Source organism: Octopus sinensis, linkage group LG11, assembly GCF_006345805.1.
Source record: "Octopus sinensis linkage group LG11, ASM634580v1, whole genome shotgun sequence".
In the NCBI taxonomy this organism is placed as follows: Eukaryota; Metazoa; Mollusca; class Cephalopoda; order Octopoda; family Octopodidae; genus Octopus; species Octopus sinensis.
In genome coordinates, this window is record NC_043007.1 from 20434943 (window position 1) to 20452357 (window position 17415).

Below are 17415 nucleotides of genomic sequence, written 5' to 3' on the forward strand. Positions count from 1 at the left end.
GTAACTGGTACTTATTTAATCGACCCCAAAAGAATGAAAGGCAAAGTCGACCTCGGCGGAATTTGAACTCACAACTTTGCGACAGATGAAATACCGCTAAGCATTTCACCCGGCGTGCTAACGTTTCTGCCAGCTCGCCGCCGTAGGAATCGAAACCACAATCTTACAACCATGAGTCCAACACCCTAACCACTAAACCATGACAAGATTTGAACTCCGAACATACAGAGCAGGAATAAATACTGCAAAGTATTTTATTCAATGCTCAAACAATTCTGCCAAGCCACCATCCTAAAACATGTTAATCACAAAATATAAGAAATAAACAAAGAAAATTCCCCCAAAGAAATCATTATTAAAATTAAAATATTTTTCCATAGAAATTTATTAATCACAATTAATGACATTCATTATTATTATTTTATTAGATTAATTAGCCTCTTCATGGAAGAGAAGAAATTCCTTTGACAAAATATCAAATTGGCACGTAAACAAAGAATCAATTGTTTACTGTATCAGAATGTTCCAGAACAAAGCAGAAATGGTTGTCTTAGATTGAAGCTAAGTCTTTGCTTCATCTTCATCTTCCTTCAGTATCTGTTCAGTAAGTCTTTTCCTTTCTTCAGCCTGTCGAAGTCTACGCAGAACCAAACTTTCAAAGGCTCTTTCGTCAGAGGTCATCGGCTGGTAAGAATCAGCTTGATAAGAATCAGCCTGGAAAGCCAACGGAGTTGGTGTCTGTAAATATATAAATATATATAAATAGTTAATCCAAACATGAACAAAGAAAAAACACAACCAATGCCAGGACGTGGAACAAATATAGTGTTATTGGACGCTCCCCCTATATATATATATATATATATATATAAGTTCAGCAAAACTGTAGATTCAAATGAATATGGTACTCAATTTAGATTCACCAGAATTTTGTATGGTGTTATTCATAAAAATCCATGGGCTGATTATAATCAAAATAAGCAACAAGAATGACTCCGGTAATTTGGTACGATCGTTTCATACTACATCATTTTATTAAATGTTGTAAGTATTACAACAGATTTAAGATGCTGAGTACTCATCAGCCAATTATAGAGGTTTTCCATTAATATAAAAGCTTTCATATTAATTGATAACATTATAGAGAAGGTAGATATATAGACAAAGATGTGGATTTAAATTTTAAGAACATATGAGGTAGTGGAGTCCCTCCACTGACTGACTAAGATATATATATATATATATATATATATATATATATATGTCATCACCAGTGCCGCTGGACTGGCTCCTGTGCAGGTGGCACGTAAAAAGCACCATTTGAGCGTGGCCGTTGCCAGTACTGCCTGACTGGCCCTCGTGCCGGTGGCACGTAAAAGCACCCACTTCTAACTAGTCAAAATGGCAGTACACAACTTTGGACATTGGAAAATCAAGACAACAGTTTAGCTAAACAAACACAATTTTTACCAGTAAAACTAAAATGTATCAAAGTCTAGCTTACTTTGTGAGGCATCTTTTCTGTTTCATTGTTGCATTCAGGCACAGCAGATGGGGGTGGTGCATCGATCCACGACAAAGTTAATGGGTTGTCCTCAAGTCCATGTTCACACAATAAGGCTTTTTGCTGCAGAAGTCAGAAAAAAATTATATCTGTGTTTAAAGAAAACAGAAATATGAATACAACCCATAGTTTTACGGTTCAAATAACTCTCCTACATCTCTAAAACACACACACAACCTTTATTTAATAGGAATGGAACTTGAGGGAGTAAATCATCATCATCATCATCATCATCGTTTAACGTCCGCTTTCCATGCTAGCATGGGTTGGACGATTTTGACTGAGGGCTGGCGAACCAGATGGCTGCCCCAGGCTCCAATCTTGATTTGGCAGAGTTTCTACAGCCGGATGCCCTTCCTAACGCCAACCACTCCGAGAGTGTAGTGGGTGCTTTTTATGGTGCCACCGGCATGGGGGGGGGAGGGGCAGCCAGGCGGTACTAGCAATGACCTCGCTTGAATCTTTTTACACATGCCACTGGCACAGGTGTCAGTAAGGCGACGTTGGTAACGATCACGCTCAAATGGTGCCCTTTTACGTGCCACGGCACAGGGGCCAGTCAGGCGGTACTGGCAATGACCTCGCTCGAATCTTTTTACACGTGCCACTGAAGCGACATTGATAACGATCACGCTTGAAGAGCAAAAATCATGATCTACAAGTCTTTACAATCAATTGATTTGTAGTTACACACCAGAAAAGAACCCCCACTTCTGTTTATATGTGTGGTGGTATGTTTGTTTTTTCTTACTTACAAAATCATACGCAAGCCATACCTGCACAAGAAGGATGAAATAATGAAAAAAAGTCACATCATCATTTCAACTCTTTAGCATTCACATTATTCTGTCAAAATATAATGCTCATTTTAATTTTTTTTTTTATTTATGCACCCTTTTCAAGCCTAGCCAGGCTCATGGGCCCAGTGTAATCCAAAATATAACAATAAATTTATCAAAAAGATTTATTTTTACTTACAGCCATAGTCAGGGTCTTGAACTCCACAATTCCACTTCCATTTTTCTTACTCGATACAACCAGGGCGGTAACTTCCCCATACTTCAAAGAAACAGAATTACAAAGGCATTTAAAGACAGTCACCAGCATCTTATAGTATCAACCTTTAGCATGCAGTAGGCACACCATGTCACCATATGAGTTTTCTCCCCTCTCAATGCGATAAATGCACCTGCAGCTACAGGGGAGGAAATTCGTACTGTGCCATGATGCATCTAAGCATGCAAAAGGTTAAGATAATGCATTTATATATTACTGATTGAAAATGGGAATACATTTACGAATCAATAAATGTTTGCATCATCAACATTGTTTAACATCCACAGGTCAGATGGGATTTTTAGTTGTAGTTGATTGAGTTTGTGTAGCAGCAGCACTATCTTAGATATTAAGCTCTCCAACCACGACAAGCCCCACATAAAAGGGCGGCAAGCTGCCAGAATCGTTAGCATGCCGGATAAAATGTGTAGCCGTATTTCGTCTGACGTTACATTCTGAGTTCAAATTCCGCCAAGGTCGATAAATAAAGTACCAGTTACACACTGGGGTCGATGTAATCGACTTAATCCATTTGTCTGTCCTTGTTTGTCCCCTCTATGTTTAGCCCCTTGTGGGCAATAAAGAAATAGATATGTAAATTGCATTTGAACTTTAGAAGGTTCAATCACATCATAAGTATTTTTTTGTTCCTAAAGAAGTAATTATCACCATCTAATGTCTATTTTCCATGCTTGAATGGGTCGGATTCTTTGACAGAACCTGGTCAACCAGAGGACAATGCCAAGCTCCAAAGTCTACTTTGGCATGGTTTCTACAGATGGATGCCATTTCTAACACCAACCACTTTACAGAGTGTACTGAATGGTTCTTACCTGGCACTGGCACCAGTAAAGTTACCAGGTAATCCATAAGACCCCATGAGGGAGGGGTGGTGTAGTATTGAGGATGGTGGATTTATGCCCAGGTAATGAAGGGTAAAATTGCGACAGATGGACAAGAACAAATGTTTTGCTGTCAGGGAGGTACATGTAGCATCGCCATGAGAAATAAAATATATCATTCCTAGCAACCTTAAGTGTTTTAACTGTGTTGCACAAGTGTAGAGATATCATACAAGATTGTCTCATTGATATACAGAGCAACTGTGTTTTCGAGCAAGGAAACTAGTGTGTCTGGCCTCCACTGAGATCATCATCATCATCATCGTTTAACGACTGCTTTCCATGCTAGCATGGGTTGGACGATTTGACTGAGGTCTGGCAAACAAGATGGCTGCACCAGACTCCAATCTGATCTGGCAGAGTTTTTACAGCTGGATGCCCTTCCTAATTGCTAACCACTCCGAGAGTGTAGTGGGTGCTTTTACGTGCCACCGGCACGAGGACCAGTCAGGGGGCACTGGCAACGGCCACGCTCAAATGGTGCCTTTTATGTTCCACCTGCACAGGAGCCAGTCTAGTGGCCCTGGCAATGACCTCGCTCAAATGTTTTTTCACGTGCTACCAGCACAAGTGCCAGTAAGGTGACACAGGTAACGATCACACTCGAATGGTGTTTTTTTACATGCCATCCATACCTAAAAGCATTGGTACTAATGCCAAGTAAAAAGCACTGGTGATGTGGCCACATAAAAATCACTAGTGATGGTGCCATGTAAAAAGCACCCAGTACACTCTGTAATGTTGTTGGTGTTAGGAAGGAGATCCAGCTATAGAAACGAAGCCAAAACAGATTATGGAAGTGGTGTGGCCCCTGGCCTTGCCAACTCCTGAGAAACCATCCAATTCATGCCAACATGGAAAATACATTAAATGAAGATGATGTTGAGAGGCAATGCAAATGAGGGATTAAGTTACTTATGGATGACATTTTTGATTGAATAACGTTGAGAAATAGATGTTTAAGGTAACGTGAAGAATTTATGCTTCATTATTCCACTCAATAACAACACTAAGTCTCCAATGGTGTCTTCATGGATAACAAGATATTAATCATAAGAATTTGAAAATAAAACCCTTCATTTTGCTGAACAATTAGGATTTTTTTTTCCTGAAAATTTAATTCGCAAAACCTCCAAAAATATGAATAATGTGTTTGAAGCTACTCTTCAGAATCTAAATGTATATTTGAAGATCTTACCTTAGAAAACAATTCCTCCAAAATATCTGCCGTATAGCCACCATTTGAAATATCTCCTTTTTTGGATTTCCATTTGATCTTTGAAAATTAGAGAAAAAGAAATAATTTATGCAATATTTAATCTGGACAGATTCAGATCCCTTCCTTTTTCTCAAATTATTTGAAGTACACTTCAGTCACCAAACAGACCCATCAAGATATCTCGTCTCCTTATAACCAATTGAGGAATAATTACTGTTATCGTTATCATTGTTTTAATCTAGCTCCAAGTCATCACTGATCAAAAATCTTCCAGCCATGACCATCTAGCCTTCTGTATATCTAGGACAACATTGCTCAATCTATCCTTGAAGGTAGGAAGTGATTTGAGAGAGATTTATCAGCAACTGGCAGTATCACCCAGCGTTGCTCAGGTTTGTTTTGACCCTTTAGAATTGGAATTTTTGAAAAGTAAAAATTTTGCATTATGTAGCTTGTTATCTCTTAAAGTGAACATTTTTCTGGTTGAAATACACCGAAAAATGGAAACACAGCAGTCAAAAAATGGTAAAAAATAGGGATTTTCATAGAAAAAGAAGCACCTTTTTGATGTAAATAATTTTTGGTGTTAACATGGTCCGATTTGAATTTTATCTTCTACAGAAGGAAGAGCAAGCCTTCTTTTATAATACTCTCAATTTTGGTCAACTTGCACCGCAGGGTCTTGGAGGAGATAGTGTTAGCTGAAGATTACCAAACCTGCCATACACAGACAACTTCAGCTTTATATATACTTATAAACCCCTTCAGAGGTGTCTTCAGCTCTAGTGTTGGGTGCATGTCTTCTTTCTTCTGTTCCCTGGCCTCTTCGATGTATCATCAGCGAGCGTCAGCCGGTGACTGACTGGTCAAATTTTTCCCTTTAAATACCTGTCGCTAGGGAATTTGACAGGAAAGACACATCTGCAACCATGTCTAAAACAGGTCACATTAACTGCACTTAGCTGCCAATCAAAAAATGCAAATAGACTGAGTTGCTTTCACCTTGAATCAGAAAATATCAACCTAAATTTATGACACGCTACAAACCACAGCTAATATCATAGTTACATCCACAGTTAACTCAACAGTGAAAGTTACAAATATTACTGGCACCTGTGCTGGTGGCATGTGTAAAAAGATTCGAGCGAGGTCGTTGCCAGTACCACCTGACTGGCCCTGTGCCAGTGGCACGTAAAAAGCACTCACTACACTCACGGAGTGGTTGGCGTTAGGAAGGGCATCCAGCTGTAGAAACTCTGCCAGATCAGACTGGAACCTGGTGCAGCCATCTGGTTCGCCAGCCCTCAGTCAAAACCGTCCAACCCATGCTAGCATGGGAAGCAGACGTTAAACGATGATGATGATGATAATTACAAACATGTTTTTCTTCAAAAATAGTTAAATAGATTTAAAATTAAATTACCTTTAATCGGGGAAGCAGCTCCGATGAAGCTAAACACAAAAAGAAATATAATCTATATATAAATGATATAAGAAACCAGTTCATGACAGCAACAATACAAGCAATTAACCCTTTCGTGTTTAAACCGGCTGTATCCGGCCCAAATATTCTACACATTTTATGCTCAAACTGGCCAGAACCAGCATCTCACACCTACCCTGCAATGTCATTCTTAAAATAAGCAATTACGTCTTTCCTATCTGGAAGCTACAAAATAATATCTGATAATTTTTTTTTAAATGTGAATAAATAAGGACTATTTTTGCCAAATTAATCTGAATTCTAAAGGGTTAAATGACAACTATATAAGCTCACATGTAACTTATAGTTACATGTCCATACATAGCCAACTATACTTATAAATTGGTAACTCCACCTACAGGCTTCTTTCAGTTTCTGCCTACCAAATCCACTCACAAGGCTTTGGTTGGCTCGAAGCTATAGTAGAAGACACTTGTCCAAAGTGCCACGCAGTGGGACTGAACCCAGAACCATGTGATTTGTAAGCAAGCTACTTACCACACAGCCACTCCTACACCTATATATATATGTATATATCGGCATTGAAGCCAGTCGTACCAGTGCCGCCTCGACTGGCTTCTCTGCTGGTGGCACGTAAAAAGCACCATCCGAACGTGGCCGATGCCAGCACCGCCTCGACTGGCTTCTGTGCCGGTGGTACGTTAAAAGCACCAACCAATCGTGGCCGATGCCAGACTCCTCTGGCACGTAAAAAGCACCCACTACACTCGTGGAGTGGTTGGCGTTAGGAAGGGCATCCAGCTGTAGAAACACTGCCAGATTAGACTGGAGCCTGGTGCAGCCCCTGGCTTCCCAGACCCCGGTCGAACCATCCAACCCGTGCTAGCGCGGAAAACGGACATTAAACGATGATGATATATATATATAAAGAAATATATTACTAATTACTTTCATTTATCTCGTGTTTTGACTCTTCCTCATTCATTTTTTCCTGCTTCATTTGTTCTTTTAGATATTCTTGTTCTTCCGCCAATAATTTAGAACCTTCTTTCTGTAAACGTTCAATCTGCAAAACAAAACAGAAAAAAAAGTTGAATCATTAGTTTTAAGGTTCGTAACAAATACCTATCATTCTTCGTTTTTTAATCAAATCCATTCAGGTGTTGTTAGTCTTCTTAATTTTCACGATTCATGATTCACAAATCAAAATATTTCTAGTAATCAAACAAAAACTTTCATATTCAGCTTGAGCAGGTGTTATAATTAATTAATTTACATTACATATCTCCACTTTTAAGTAATGTAATAGCATCCATTTTTGTCTTAATAAAATGACTAGCTTTTACTCTTTTACTTGTTTCAGTCATTTGACTGTGGCCATGCTGGAGCACCGCCTTTAGTCGAGCAAATCAACCCCAGGACTTATTCTTTGTAAGCCTAATACTTATTGTATCAGTCTCTTTTGCTGGGGACGTAAACACACCAGCATCGGTTATCAACAGACACACAAACACATATATATATCCAACGGGCTTCTTTCAGTTTCCGCCTACCAAATCCACTCACAAGGCTTTGGTCTGCTTGAGGCTTGCCCAAGGTGCCACGCAGTCAAACTGAAGCTGGAACGGTGTGGTTGGTAAGCAAGCTACTTACCACACAGCCACTCCTGTGTAAAGGTTATTTGTTTAAAATCCTGTTTTTGATGTCCAATCTTCCATTACCCACCAATAAATAAAGAGGTTTTAATAGTTTTTAGGAAACAAGTCATATTCTCACCTCAGCTTGTAAATTTATATACGATGCAGCTTCTTTCGCTTTCTGTTGCTCATAAGCATTTTCTCGGGCTTCTAAGTCTTGAAAATATAAAAAAAATATGGAACTTTATGTTGATGACAAGAATAAATGTTTAATATTTTGGAATGATTTTTCTCCTTTTATTCTGGAGCAGTTGTTTAACCTCTTAGCATTAACATCACTCTGTTAAAATTAATGCTTTTTTTTTAATTCACATTGTTTTAAATTAATCATGCATTATCTTACAGCTATGAGATTTTGATGAGAATTCAACAAAGAATTTACAATGATTATTAACCCTTTCGTTACCGTATTTCTGTTGAGATGCCCTGTGTTTCTTTCAATTACTTTAAATATAACAACGAATTTAGCAAAATAACTTAGTTATCATTCAGCTAGTGTTTGGAACATAAATTGTGTCTAAGGTTTGGTGGAAGATTTTAATTCAAAACTTATAAAAACAAGACATTTGTACTCAGAGCCAGAGCCGGTTTCAGCCGGGTTGGTAATGAAAGGGTTAAATAATAATTTTAAAAGCCAAACACTCTATACAACATGTTAATTATTAACTAAGCATTCAAAACAAATCTAATATATTCACTTACACTGCAAGTTATCAAATATGCATGAAGCCTTAAATAGTCCAAAGATATAACAATGATTTCGGATCATAGCAGCCTACTATTTGATAGGTGCAAGTGTGGGTGTGTGGTTAAGGATCTTGTTACCAATCATGCAGTCTTGGGTTCAGTCCTACTGTGTGGTACATTGGGCAAGTATCCTCTAATATAGCCCTGGGTTCACCAAAAGCCTTGTAAATGGATTTGGTAGACAGAAACTAAAAGAAGCCCATCGTATTTATGCATACTGACATGGGTTGGATGGTTTGACAGGAGTTGGCAATCCAGGGGACTGTGCCAAACTCCAATGTCTGCTACGGCAAGGTTCCATAGCTGGATAACCTTCATAGTTTCCAAACAGCAATCATTTTACAGAGGGTACTGGATGCTTGTTACATGGCACCAACACCAGTGAGTTCTCCAAGTAACTCACAAGACAAAACCCCACAATTGAGCAAGGTGTTGTTGTATTGAGGGAAGTGGCTTTATGTCAAATTATGAGAGATTAGAGCAGTGTTCCGTGGAACCTTAGGGTTCTGCCAGTACAGTCCATGGGTTCCGCAAGAAGTTACAAAAATGCTAAAATCAATAGTAATTTTTAATTCTCCTGTGCAGATATGTGTGTATAAGACTATTAAATTATTGCACAGGGGTTCCTCGAGCCAGTGGAATGTTTCCTTGGGGTTCCACTCCAGCAAAAAGGTTGAAAAGCACTGGATTAAAGTATGATAGAGAGGCAGGTACAGATGTCTTGCTGTGGGGCAAATACATATTAGATCTTAAAATACATATGTTTTTATGTATATATATAACAAAGTAAAAGACATCAGTCAGTTTAAAACTATTCACCTTCTTTGAGTTTTTTCCGTTTACTGTCAAGTTCCTTATTTCTTATAATGGCAGCCTTTTTAGCTCGCCATATCTTGTCATATGCTGCCTGATAGAAAATATTTTATGTATTTAATTGTGAAATAAAATATTCATTCAACTATAAAAACATTAAAAAATCAAAAGCATATTTATAAACAATAAGATGAAACCCGGAACAGTTGTCTTTTTAATCACATTACCCACACTATATATACATAGATATACACAACTAATGTAGGATAAAATTTTATCAATGGCCAGCATATCAAAAAATACCTTTAAAGGTTAAATTTATAAATAACTTATAAAATAAGGGCAAAAGTAAAATTCTAATGCCAAATATGCCGAAATAAGACAAAATTGTCAATAACCATTATAATTTATGCGTCTCAAAACAAGCCAATAGAAATTTCTAAAAAATCCATTTTTATCGTATTGGTCCCAATTTCGGGGTTAATTCATAAGAATTTTCCCCTCCTCAGCGATAAATACATAAGACATAAATGAAATACTTACTCATACCCATGGAAAAATATATAGATATAGATATATATATATAGATATGTGTGTGTATCAGTTTTGCACAAATACACTGAAAACTTACCTTCGCTGATATATCGGTTAAAACTTCAAGAGCCTTGGATAACTGTTGAAACTCTAGTGCTGGAATATAAGAAGAAAAAATCACGGTAATATTGATTTCAAATTTTGTCACAAAGCCAGCAATTTTGGGCAAGTGGGTAAGTTGATGCCATCAACTCCTGTGTTCAGCTGGTACTTACTTTATCAACGGTGGCTAGCTGGCAGAATCGTTAGCACGCCGGGTGAAGTGCTTAGCGGTATTTCGTCTGCTGTTACGTTCTGAGTTCAAATTCCGCCAAGGTCGACTTTGCCTTTCATCCTTTCGGGGTTGATTAAATAAGTACCAGTTACGCACTGATGTCGATATAATCGACTTAAACCGTTTATCTGTCCTTGTTTGTCTTCTCTGTGTTTAGCCCCTTGTGGGTAGTAAAGAAATAAGTACTTACTTTATCAACCCCTAAAGGATGAAAGGCAAGGTAGACCTCAACAGAACTTGAACTCAGAACATTAAGATGAATGAAATGCTACTAAGCAATTTGCCAGGTATGCTAATGATTCTGTCAACCTGCTTCCTCAACTGTCACATATTAGGAATTTCTTCTTTCTGGAAATGTTATCATTCGTGTTAGCAGAAGTTGTATGCTTTTGTAAACTTAGACATTTGTGCTATTGTTTTATGTTAAATGAGAATAGCATCTATGGATGGTTAGTCGAGCGCTTACTAAAAAGTATATAACCTTGGAGTAATTAAACAAACACTTAATGACAAATAAAGGGCTTCACTTGATCTGCTTGAAATAGCATCTAAATCTCCCTCACTTCATGCCATACAGTCTTAAATAAGGGCAACTAAAGTGGAGAAAGTAATCTGGTGAACAAAAAGAGGGGATGGTCACAGCTAGAAAGGCTCCGACTGATCAAGGTAGACCTGGAACTAAACAATTTATCCACCAAAAATGCACCAATCTCAGGTTGTATCAAATTATTGATTTGGCGTTAGAAACACTGCCAGACCAGACTGGGGCCTATATCTTCTTTTACAGTTTCATTCATTGGACTTTAACTACGCTGGGACAAGACCTTCAGATTGTCTAATCAATTATATCGACTGCAGCACTTAAATCAAATAATCAGTTAGTGAATGGTTAAATTTCCTGTCACGTCGCTGTAGGGAGTTATCTCCCTTCACTCGCTAAACGTCACAAACAATTTACACTAACTCGCACATATGATCTGCTCCTGTAATATCTCTACCCACCATTCTTTACTCGGAAGTAATTGGTCAATTACTACAGTAAAGATAGATCCTGAGGGTGCCACAGTGTTCGTAATCTTTTTCAAAATAAAGTCAAACCTGCACCTACAATTTCTTTTTTGCCTCTCATCCTCTGTTGCACTCTAATCTCCTCCAACTCTATTTTTTTGCATTCAGCCTATTCCTGTCGCTCTCATCAATTGCTCTTCCAATCAATAATTAAATTATTATTGCAGCTATTATTTATCATTACATTCTAAGAGTTTAAATATTAAGGAGGTTGATTTTGTCTTGTGGCACGTAAAAAGCACCATCCGAGCGTGGCCGTTTGCCAGCCTCCCCTGGCACCTGTGCAGGTGGCACGTAAAAAGCACCCACTACACTCACGGAGTGGTTGGCATTAGGAAGGGCATCCAGCTGTAGAAACACTGCCAGATCAGACTGGGCCTGGCACAGCCTTCTGGCTTCTCAGACCCCAGCTGAACCGTCCAACCCATGCTAGCATGGAAAACAGACGTTAAACGATGATGATGATGATTCCGTCTAAAATCTATAATTAAATTATTAAGTTTCGTTTTTGGATTTGGTTTGCAAAATTCTTTATATGAGTTTGTGTGTTGAAGCATATTCTGTTGTGTCTAGGGAGAGTCATTCTCTTTTTGTGCCTTATTATGCAACACACTCACCGGTAAAATTTCCACCTTTTTCTTATTTTTATTGTTCTAAAATTTTCGTTGCGTCTTGCTACCTTTTCAATAGTTTTGGGAGTCAAAACTATTGAAAAGGTTGAAGCATATACTGTTGCGTCTGGGGAGAGTCATTCTCTTTTGGTGCCTTGTGGTTTAACACGTTCACCGGTGGAGTTTCCACTTATTTCTTTTTAATTTTTCTAAGGTTTTCGTTGCATCTTGCAACCTTTTCAATAATTTTGAGAGTCAAAACTATTGAAAAGGTTGCAAAATGCAACGGAAATTTTAGGAAAATATAAATAGGTGCAGGAGTGGCTGTGTGGTAAGTAGCTTGCTAACCAACCACATGGTTTCGGGTTCAGTCCCACTGTGTGGCATCTTGGGCAAGTGTCTTCTGCTATAGCCCCGGGCCGACCAATGCCTTGTGAGTGGATTTGGTAGACGGAAACTGAAAGAAGCCTGTCGTATATATGTATATATATATATATATATGTGTGTATGTTTGTCCCCCCAACATCGCTTGACAACCGATGCTGGTGTGTTTACGTCCCCGTCACTTAGCGGTTCGGCAAAAGAGACCGATAGAATAAGTACTGGGCTTACAAAGAATAAGTCCCGGGGTCGATTTGCTCGACTAAAAAGGCGGTGCTCCAGCATGGCCGCAGTCAAATGACTGAAACAAGTAAAAAAAGAAAAAAAGAGAAATAAGAAAAAAAGTGGAAATTTTACCGGTGAGTGTGTTACATAATAAGGCACAAAAAGAAATGATTCCCTCCAGACACAACAGAATAAATTATTAAGAGGTTGATTTTGTCTTTTATTTCATCTAAAATCCGTAAGATTATACCTCTTCTACTATAAATATGCAGTCTGGTATCGATATAAAACCTCACCATTATGTATTATTACTGAATGTGTATCAACATACATTATCATTATTGCATTATATGTTTGTGTTATGGGAGAATCCCAAACACCTCAGCATGTCTGAAGAGAGACTCACCGATTACAGAAGAAATGAGTGAACCGTCAGTAGCTGAACAGTGACTATTGAGTATTGTACCTACATTTGAGTAATATGAAGTGAATACAGTGTTAACATGTGTCTATAATAGGTTATTTTTACATAACTACAACCACCTCTCTCTCTTTTACTCTTTTACTTGTTTCAGTCATTTGACTACAGCCATGCTGGAGCACCGTCTTTAATCGAGCAAGTCGGCCCCAGGACTTATTCTTTTGTAAGCCCAGTATTTATTCTATCGGTCTCTTTTGCCGAACCGCTAAGTTACAGGGACGTAAACACACCAGCATCGGTTGTCAAGCAATGCTAGGGGGACAAACACAGACACACAAACACACACATACATATATATATATATATATACATATATACGACAGGCTTCTTTCAGTTTCTGTCTACCAAATCCACTCACAAGGCTTTGGTCGGCCCAAGGCTATAGGAGAAGACACTTGCCCAAGGTGCCACGCAGTGGGACTGAACCATGTGGTTGGTAAACAAGCTACTTACCACACAGCCACTCCTGCGCCTATTTATTTGTGTAATAATATTTTACGCCAGACATGTATATCCACGCCATATCAGTTTGTTATTTTAAAATGTATTAATCATTATTACAATTTGGATTACAATGAATTTTTCCAAATGGATTTCTCACCTGCGTTTGCATTATCTGGATTTTTATCAGGATGGCATTTCAGAGCTTTTTTTCTGTAGGCTGAAATAATCTGGGGGAAAAAAAATAAAAGAACAAATAAACATTACGTACAAGTAAAATTCCATTCAAACTTTTCATTCAACTTAAAGCAGCTTCATAACGATATGTTCTTGTTTCAAATAGTCTGTACAAGAAAGGTCCACAAGGCCCCTGGGGTGTCCATATAAGATTTTGTTGCAATACACAAAATCATCATCATCGTTTAACGTCCATTCTCCATGCTAGCAGGGGTTGGACTGTTCGACTGGGGATCTGGGAAGCCAGGAGGCTGCACCAGGCTCCAGTCTGATTTGGCAGTGTTTCTACAGCTGGATGCCCTTCCTAACGCCAACCACTCCGTGAGTGTAGTGGGTGCTTTTTACGTGCCAGGGGAGGCTGCCAGCAGCCATGATCAGATTGGTGCATTTTACGTGCCACCGGCACGGAAGCCAGTCGAGGTGGCTCTGGCAATCGGCCAAAAATATTTTGACAATTTCTTATACAATTCCTAAAAATTATAAAAGTATATTACGGAGATGTACTTGCATAGCAAGTGACCTGATCTGAGATCGTGTGCTGGAACGAAAACAATTGCAGCGTGTATGGTGTTTAGCACGGAATTTTGTCAGTGAACAGGTCGCGGTCTCAAAGCGCCGAAAATATTTTGACAACTTAAATTTAAATGTTGAAGTGAATCTAACGGATTTTGTGTGTTTCTTAAATGGCTTATAAACACCTTCCATGCTGCAATTGTTTATAAAAATATAATAGAATTTTTTTTTTTAAATCAAAATAGATGAACATCAATGGAATTTGTATCCTTGTGGTACCAGTGCCGGTGGCACATAAGAAAACCATCCGAACGTGATCGTAGCCAGTACCGCAACGACTGGCCTCCGTGCTGAAGGCACGTAACAAACACCATCCGAGCGTGGTCGTCCGCCAGCCCCGTCTGGCACCTGTGTCGGTGACACATAAGAAAACACCATCCGAGCGTGGCCGTCAGCCAGCCTCGTCTGGCACCTGTGTCGGTGGCACATAAAAAACACCATCCGAGCGTGGCCGTCTGCCAGCCTCGTCTGGCACCTGTGTCGGTGGCACATAAAATCACCCACTACACTCTCGGAGTGGTTGGCGTTAGGAAGGGCATCCAGCTGTAGAAACACTGCCAGATCTGACTGGCCTGGTGCAGCCTTCGGGCTTGCCAGACCCCAGTTGAACCGTCCAACCCATGCTAGCATGGAAAGCGGACGTTAAACGATGATGATGATTAGATGGGAATGGGGGTCCACCCGAGTAAAATAGGAATCAAAAGGATCCAAAGGTAAAAATGGTTGAGAACTACTGCTCTATATGATCACAAGACCTGCTAAAAGTAGCAGCCAAATTTCCTTCAAATCGCACCTTACTACTCATTACATAATAGTCCGAAGAATGATGTTTGAGAGGTCAGTTACAGTTGAAACCTCTTTGAAGAAAGAGCTGCCTGACTTGGGTTGACTTGGAGTCAAACAACTTGACTATATTCAGAACATGTTCTAAAATACACCGGTCATATGTTTCTTTTTCTCTTTCTCTCAGACATACTATCTCCATTACATAGTAGACCTGAAACTAAATATCAAACACTTTGCCTAATTAACGTATTTTAAGGAACACTTTTTTGTCAAAAATTAGGTTAAAAAATATGGGAGTTTCTTATACATGGATAGTATTATAATCCCTTTAAAAAATCTCTTTTCCAAATTTTAAGCCCCAAAAATTAGGGGGTTCCTTATACACGTTAAATACGGTACTTCTGGTTAGAATTCTAGCAGCCTTTTGGCGTTATTATAATAATGAAATTGTTGTATACAGTGCTCAGGTGCACCACAACTTGGCAAAAAGTGCGTATAAAGTATATGCAGTAATGTACAAATCAAATATACAAATTTTAGATTCCTATCAAATATACAAATATAATTGCTTGTATCCCTCTGAAACTTGGTTTAGTCTCATTTATTAAAGGTCACTCATTAACTTGAAACATCGGTAAATCTTACCCATTAACGCAATGTTTAAAAAGGAGCGAAACAGCGCCATCCTTTCTTTGCACCAAACATTAGGGTTCTTTCCATCACAGATCCACTTTAAAAAATACATTATTAAAACCCAAAACAAAAAGTAAACTTCTTCTCTGGTTGTATAATCCAGTAAGACTACATACAAGTTCAAAATCCGCATTTAATCGATAAGCTGGAATATTTAAATTTGAATTCATACTTTCGAAGGTTGTAAATATTTTCGCAAACTTCCTCAGTTTCAAAGTAAGATATTAGCAAATCGCTCCATGGAGCTAAGGTTACCAAGAGACATCTTTCGGTACAAGTACCATAACTGCCAAGTCTGTTTGTTTACATCTGAAGAAGATCGTCACTTTCTGTAAAGTTTATATGTATATATATATATATATATATATATATATATATATATATATATATATATATATATGTGGGGTTAGGGTTAGAGTTTGGATTAGGGGTGGGAGAAAAGGGTTACTTTTTTCTTCAGAAATGTAAATAAACCCACGTGGGTTTATAATTGGCAGTACTTGTACCGAAAGATCGCCAATAGAAGATTGACCAAATATTTCATTTAAATTTATCCGGGAAGTAAAAGTTATATCTCGTTCTTGGATCTGGTTTGCAAGATTCTTTATATGAGTTCGTGTGTTGAAGCTTATTCTGTTGTGTCTGGGGAAATATTTCATTTAAACTTATCCGGGAAGTAAAAGTTATATCTCGTTCTTGGATCTGGTTTGCAAGATTCTTTATATGAGTTCGTGTGTTGAAGCACATTCTGTTGTATCTGGGGAGAGTTATTTCCTTTTTGTGCCTCTTATAATGTAACACACTCACCGGTAAAATTTCCGTTGCGTTTTGAAACCTTTTCAATAGTCAAGACTATTGAAAAAGTTGTAAGACGCAACGAAAATTTTAGGAAAATAAAAATAAGAAATAAGTAGAAATTTTACCGGTGAATGTGTTACATTGTAAGGCACAAAATGAAAATGACTCTCCCCAGACACAACAAAAGTAATATCGTAAATGTTTATAATTTCCTATTTCTTTTCTACCCACAAGGGGCTAAAAACACAGAGGGGACAGTGCGAAACTGGTACTTTATTTATCGACCCCGAAACAATGAAAGGCAAAGTCGACCTCGGCAGAATTTGAACTCAGCGTTAACGACAGACGAAATACCGCTAGACATTTCGCCCGGCGTGCTAACGATTCTGCCAGCTCGCCGCCTTCATAAATATTTATAATTTCCATTATTCTTTCTAATTATTCCCGATGTGAATGTAACTACAAATGACATTTATAATAATAATAATAATGAAATTATTGTATACAGTGCTCACGTGTACCACAACATTTGTTTACTATTTTCTCCCAAATCGTAAAATTTCTGTAGACAGGTCAACAATAAAGCCATACCTCTTTCTTAGTGGCTGTTTCATCTATTTGGAGGAGAGAATATAGATCTAATTTCGTAATATCGGTTGCTGCCATGGTTCGTAGTAAAAGTGTGTTTGTGTTTCGTTGAAGAAAGACAAATGAATGAAAAACCGAAAATTCCGGGAAAGCAATATGCAAGGGAGGTAATAACACTTCAGCGATAGTTGCGTAAATTATAATTTAGTTTCATCCAAATTTT

General features: G+C 38.3%; 1 protein-coding gene across 1 annotated transcript; it reads right to left on the reverse strand.

The window, feature by feature from the left end:
* Window positions 1-401: 401 nt before the first annotated feature.
* Window positions 402-17352, reverse strand: LOC115217483 (dnaJ homolog subfamily C member 17-like). The gene is made up of 11 exons (XM_029787192.2): window positions 17196-17352; window positions 13678-13747; window positions 10074-10132; window positions 9449-9536; window positions 7962-8038; window positions 7134-7251; window positions 6165-6193; window positions 4721-4798; window positions 2543-2623; window positions 1505-1627; window positions 402-738 (listed from the first exon to the last, which is right to left on the reverse strand). Exons 1-11 carry the CDS (start codon window positions 17268-17270, stop codon window positions 562-564), a joined length of 975 nt encoding a protein of 324 aa, XP_029643052.1. The 5' UTR covers window positions 17271-17352; the 3' UTR covers window positions 402-561.
* Between the last annotated feature and the right edge of the window lie 63 nt (window positions 17353-17415).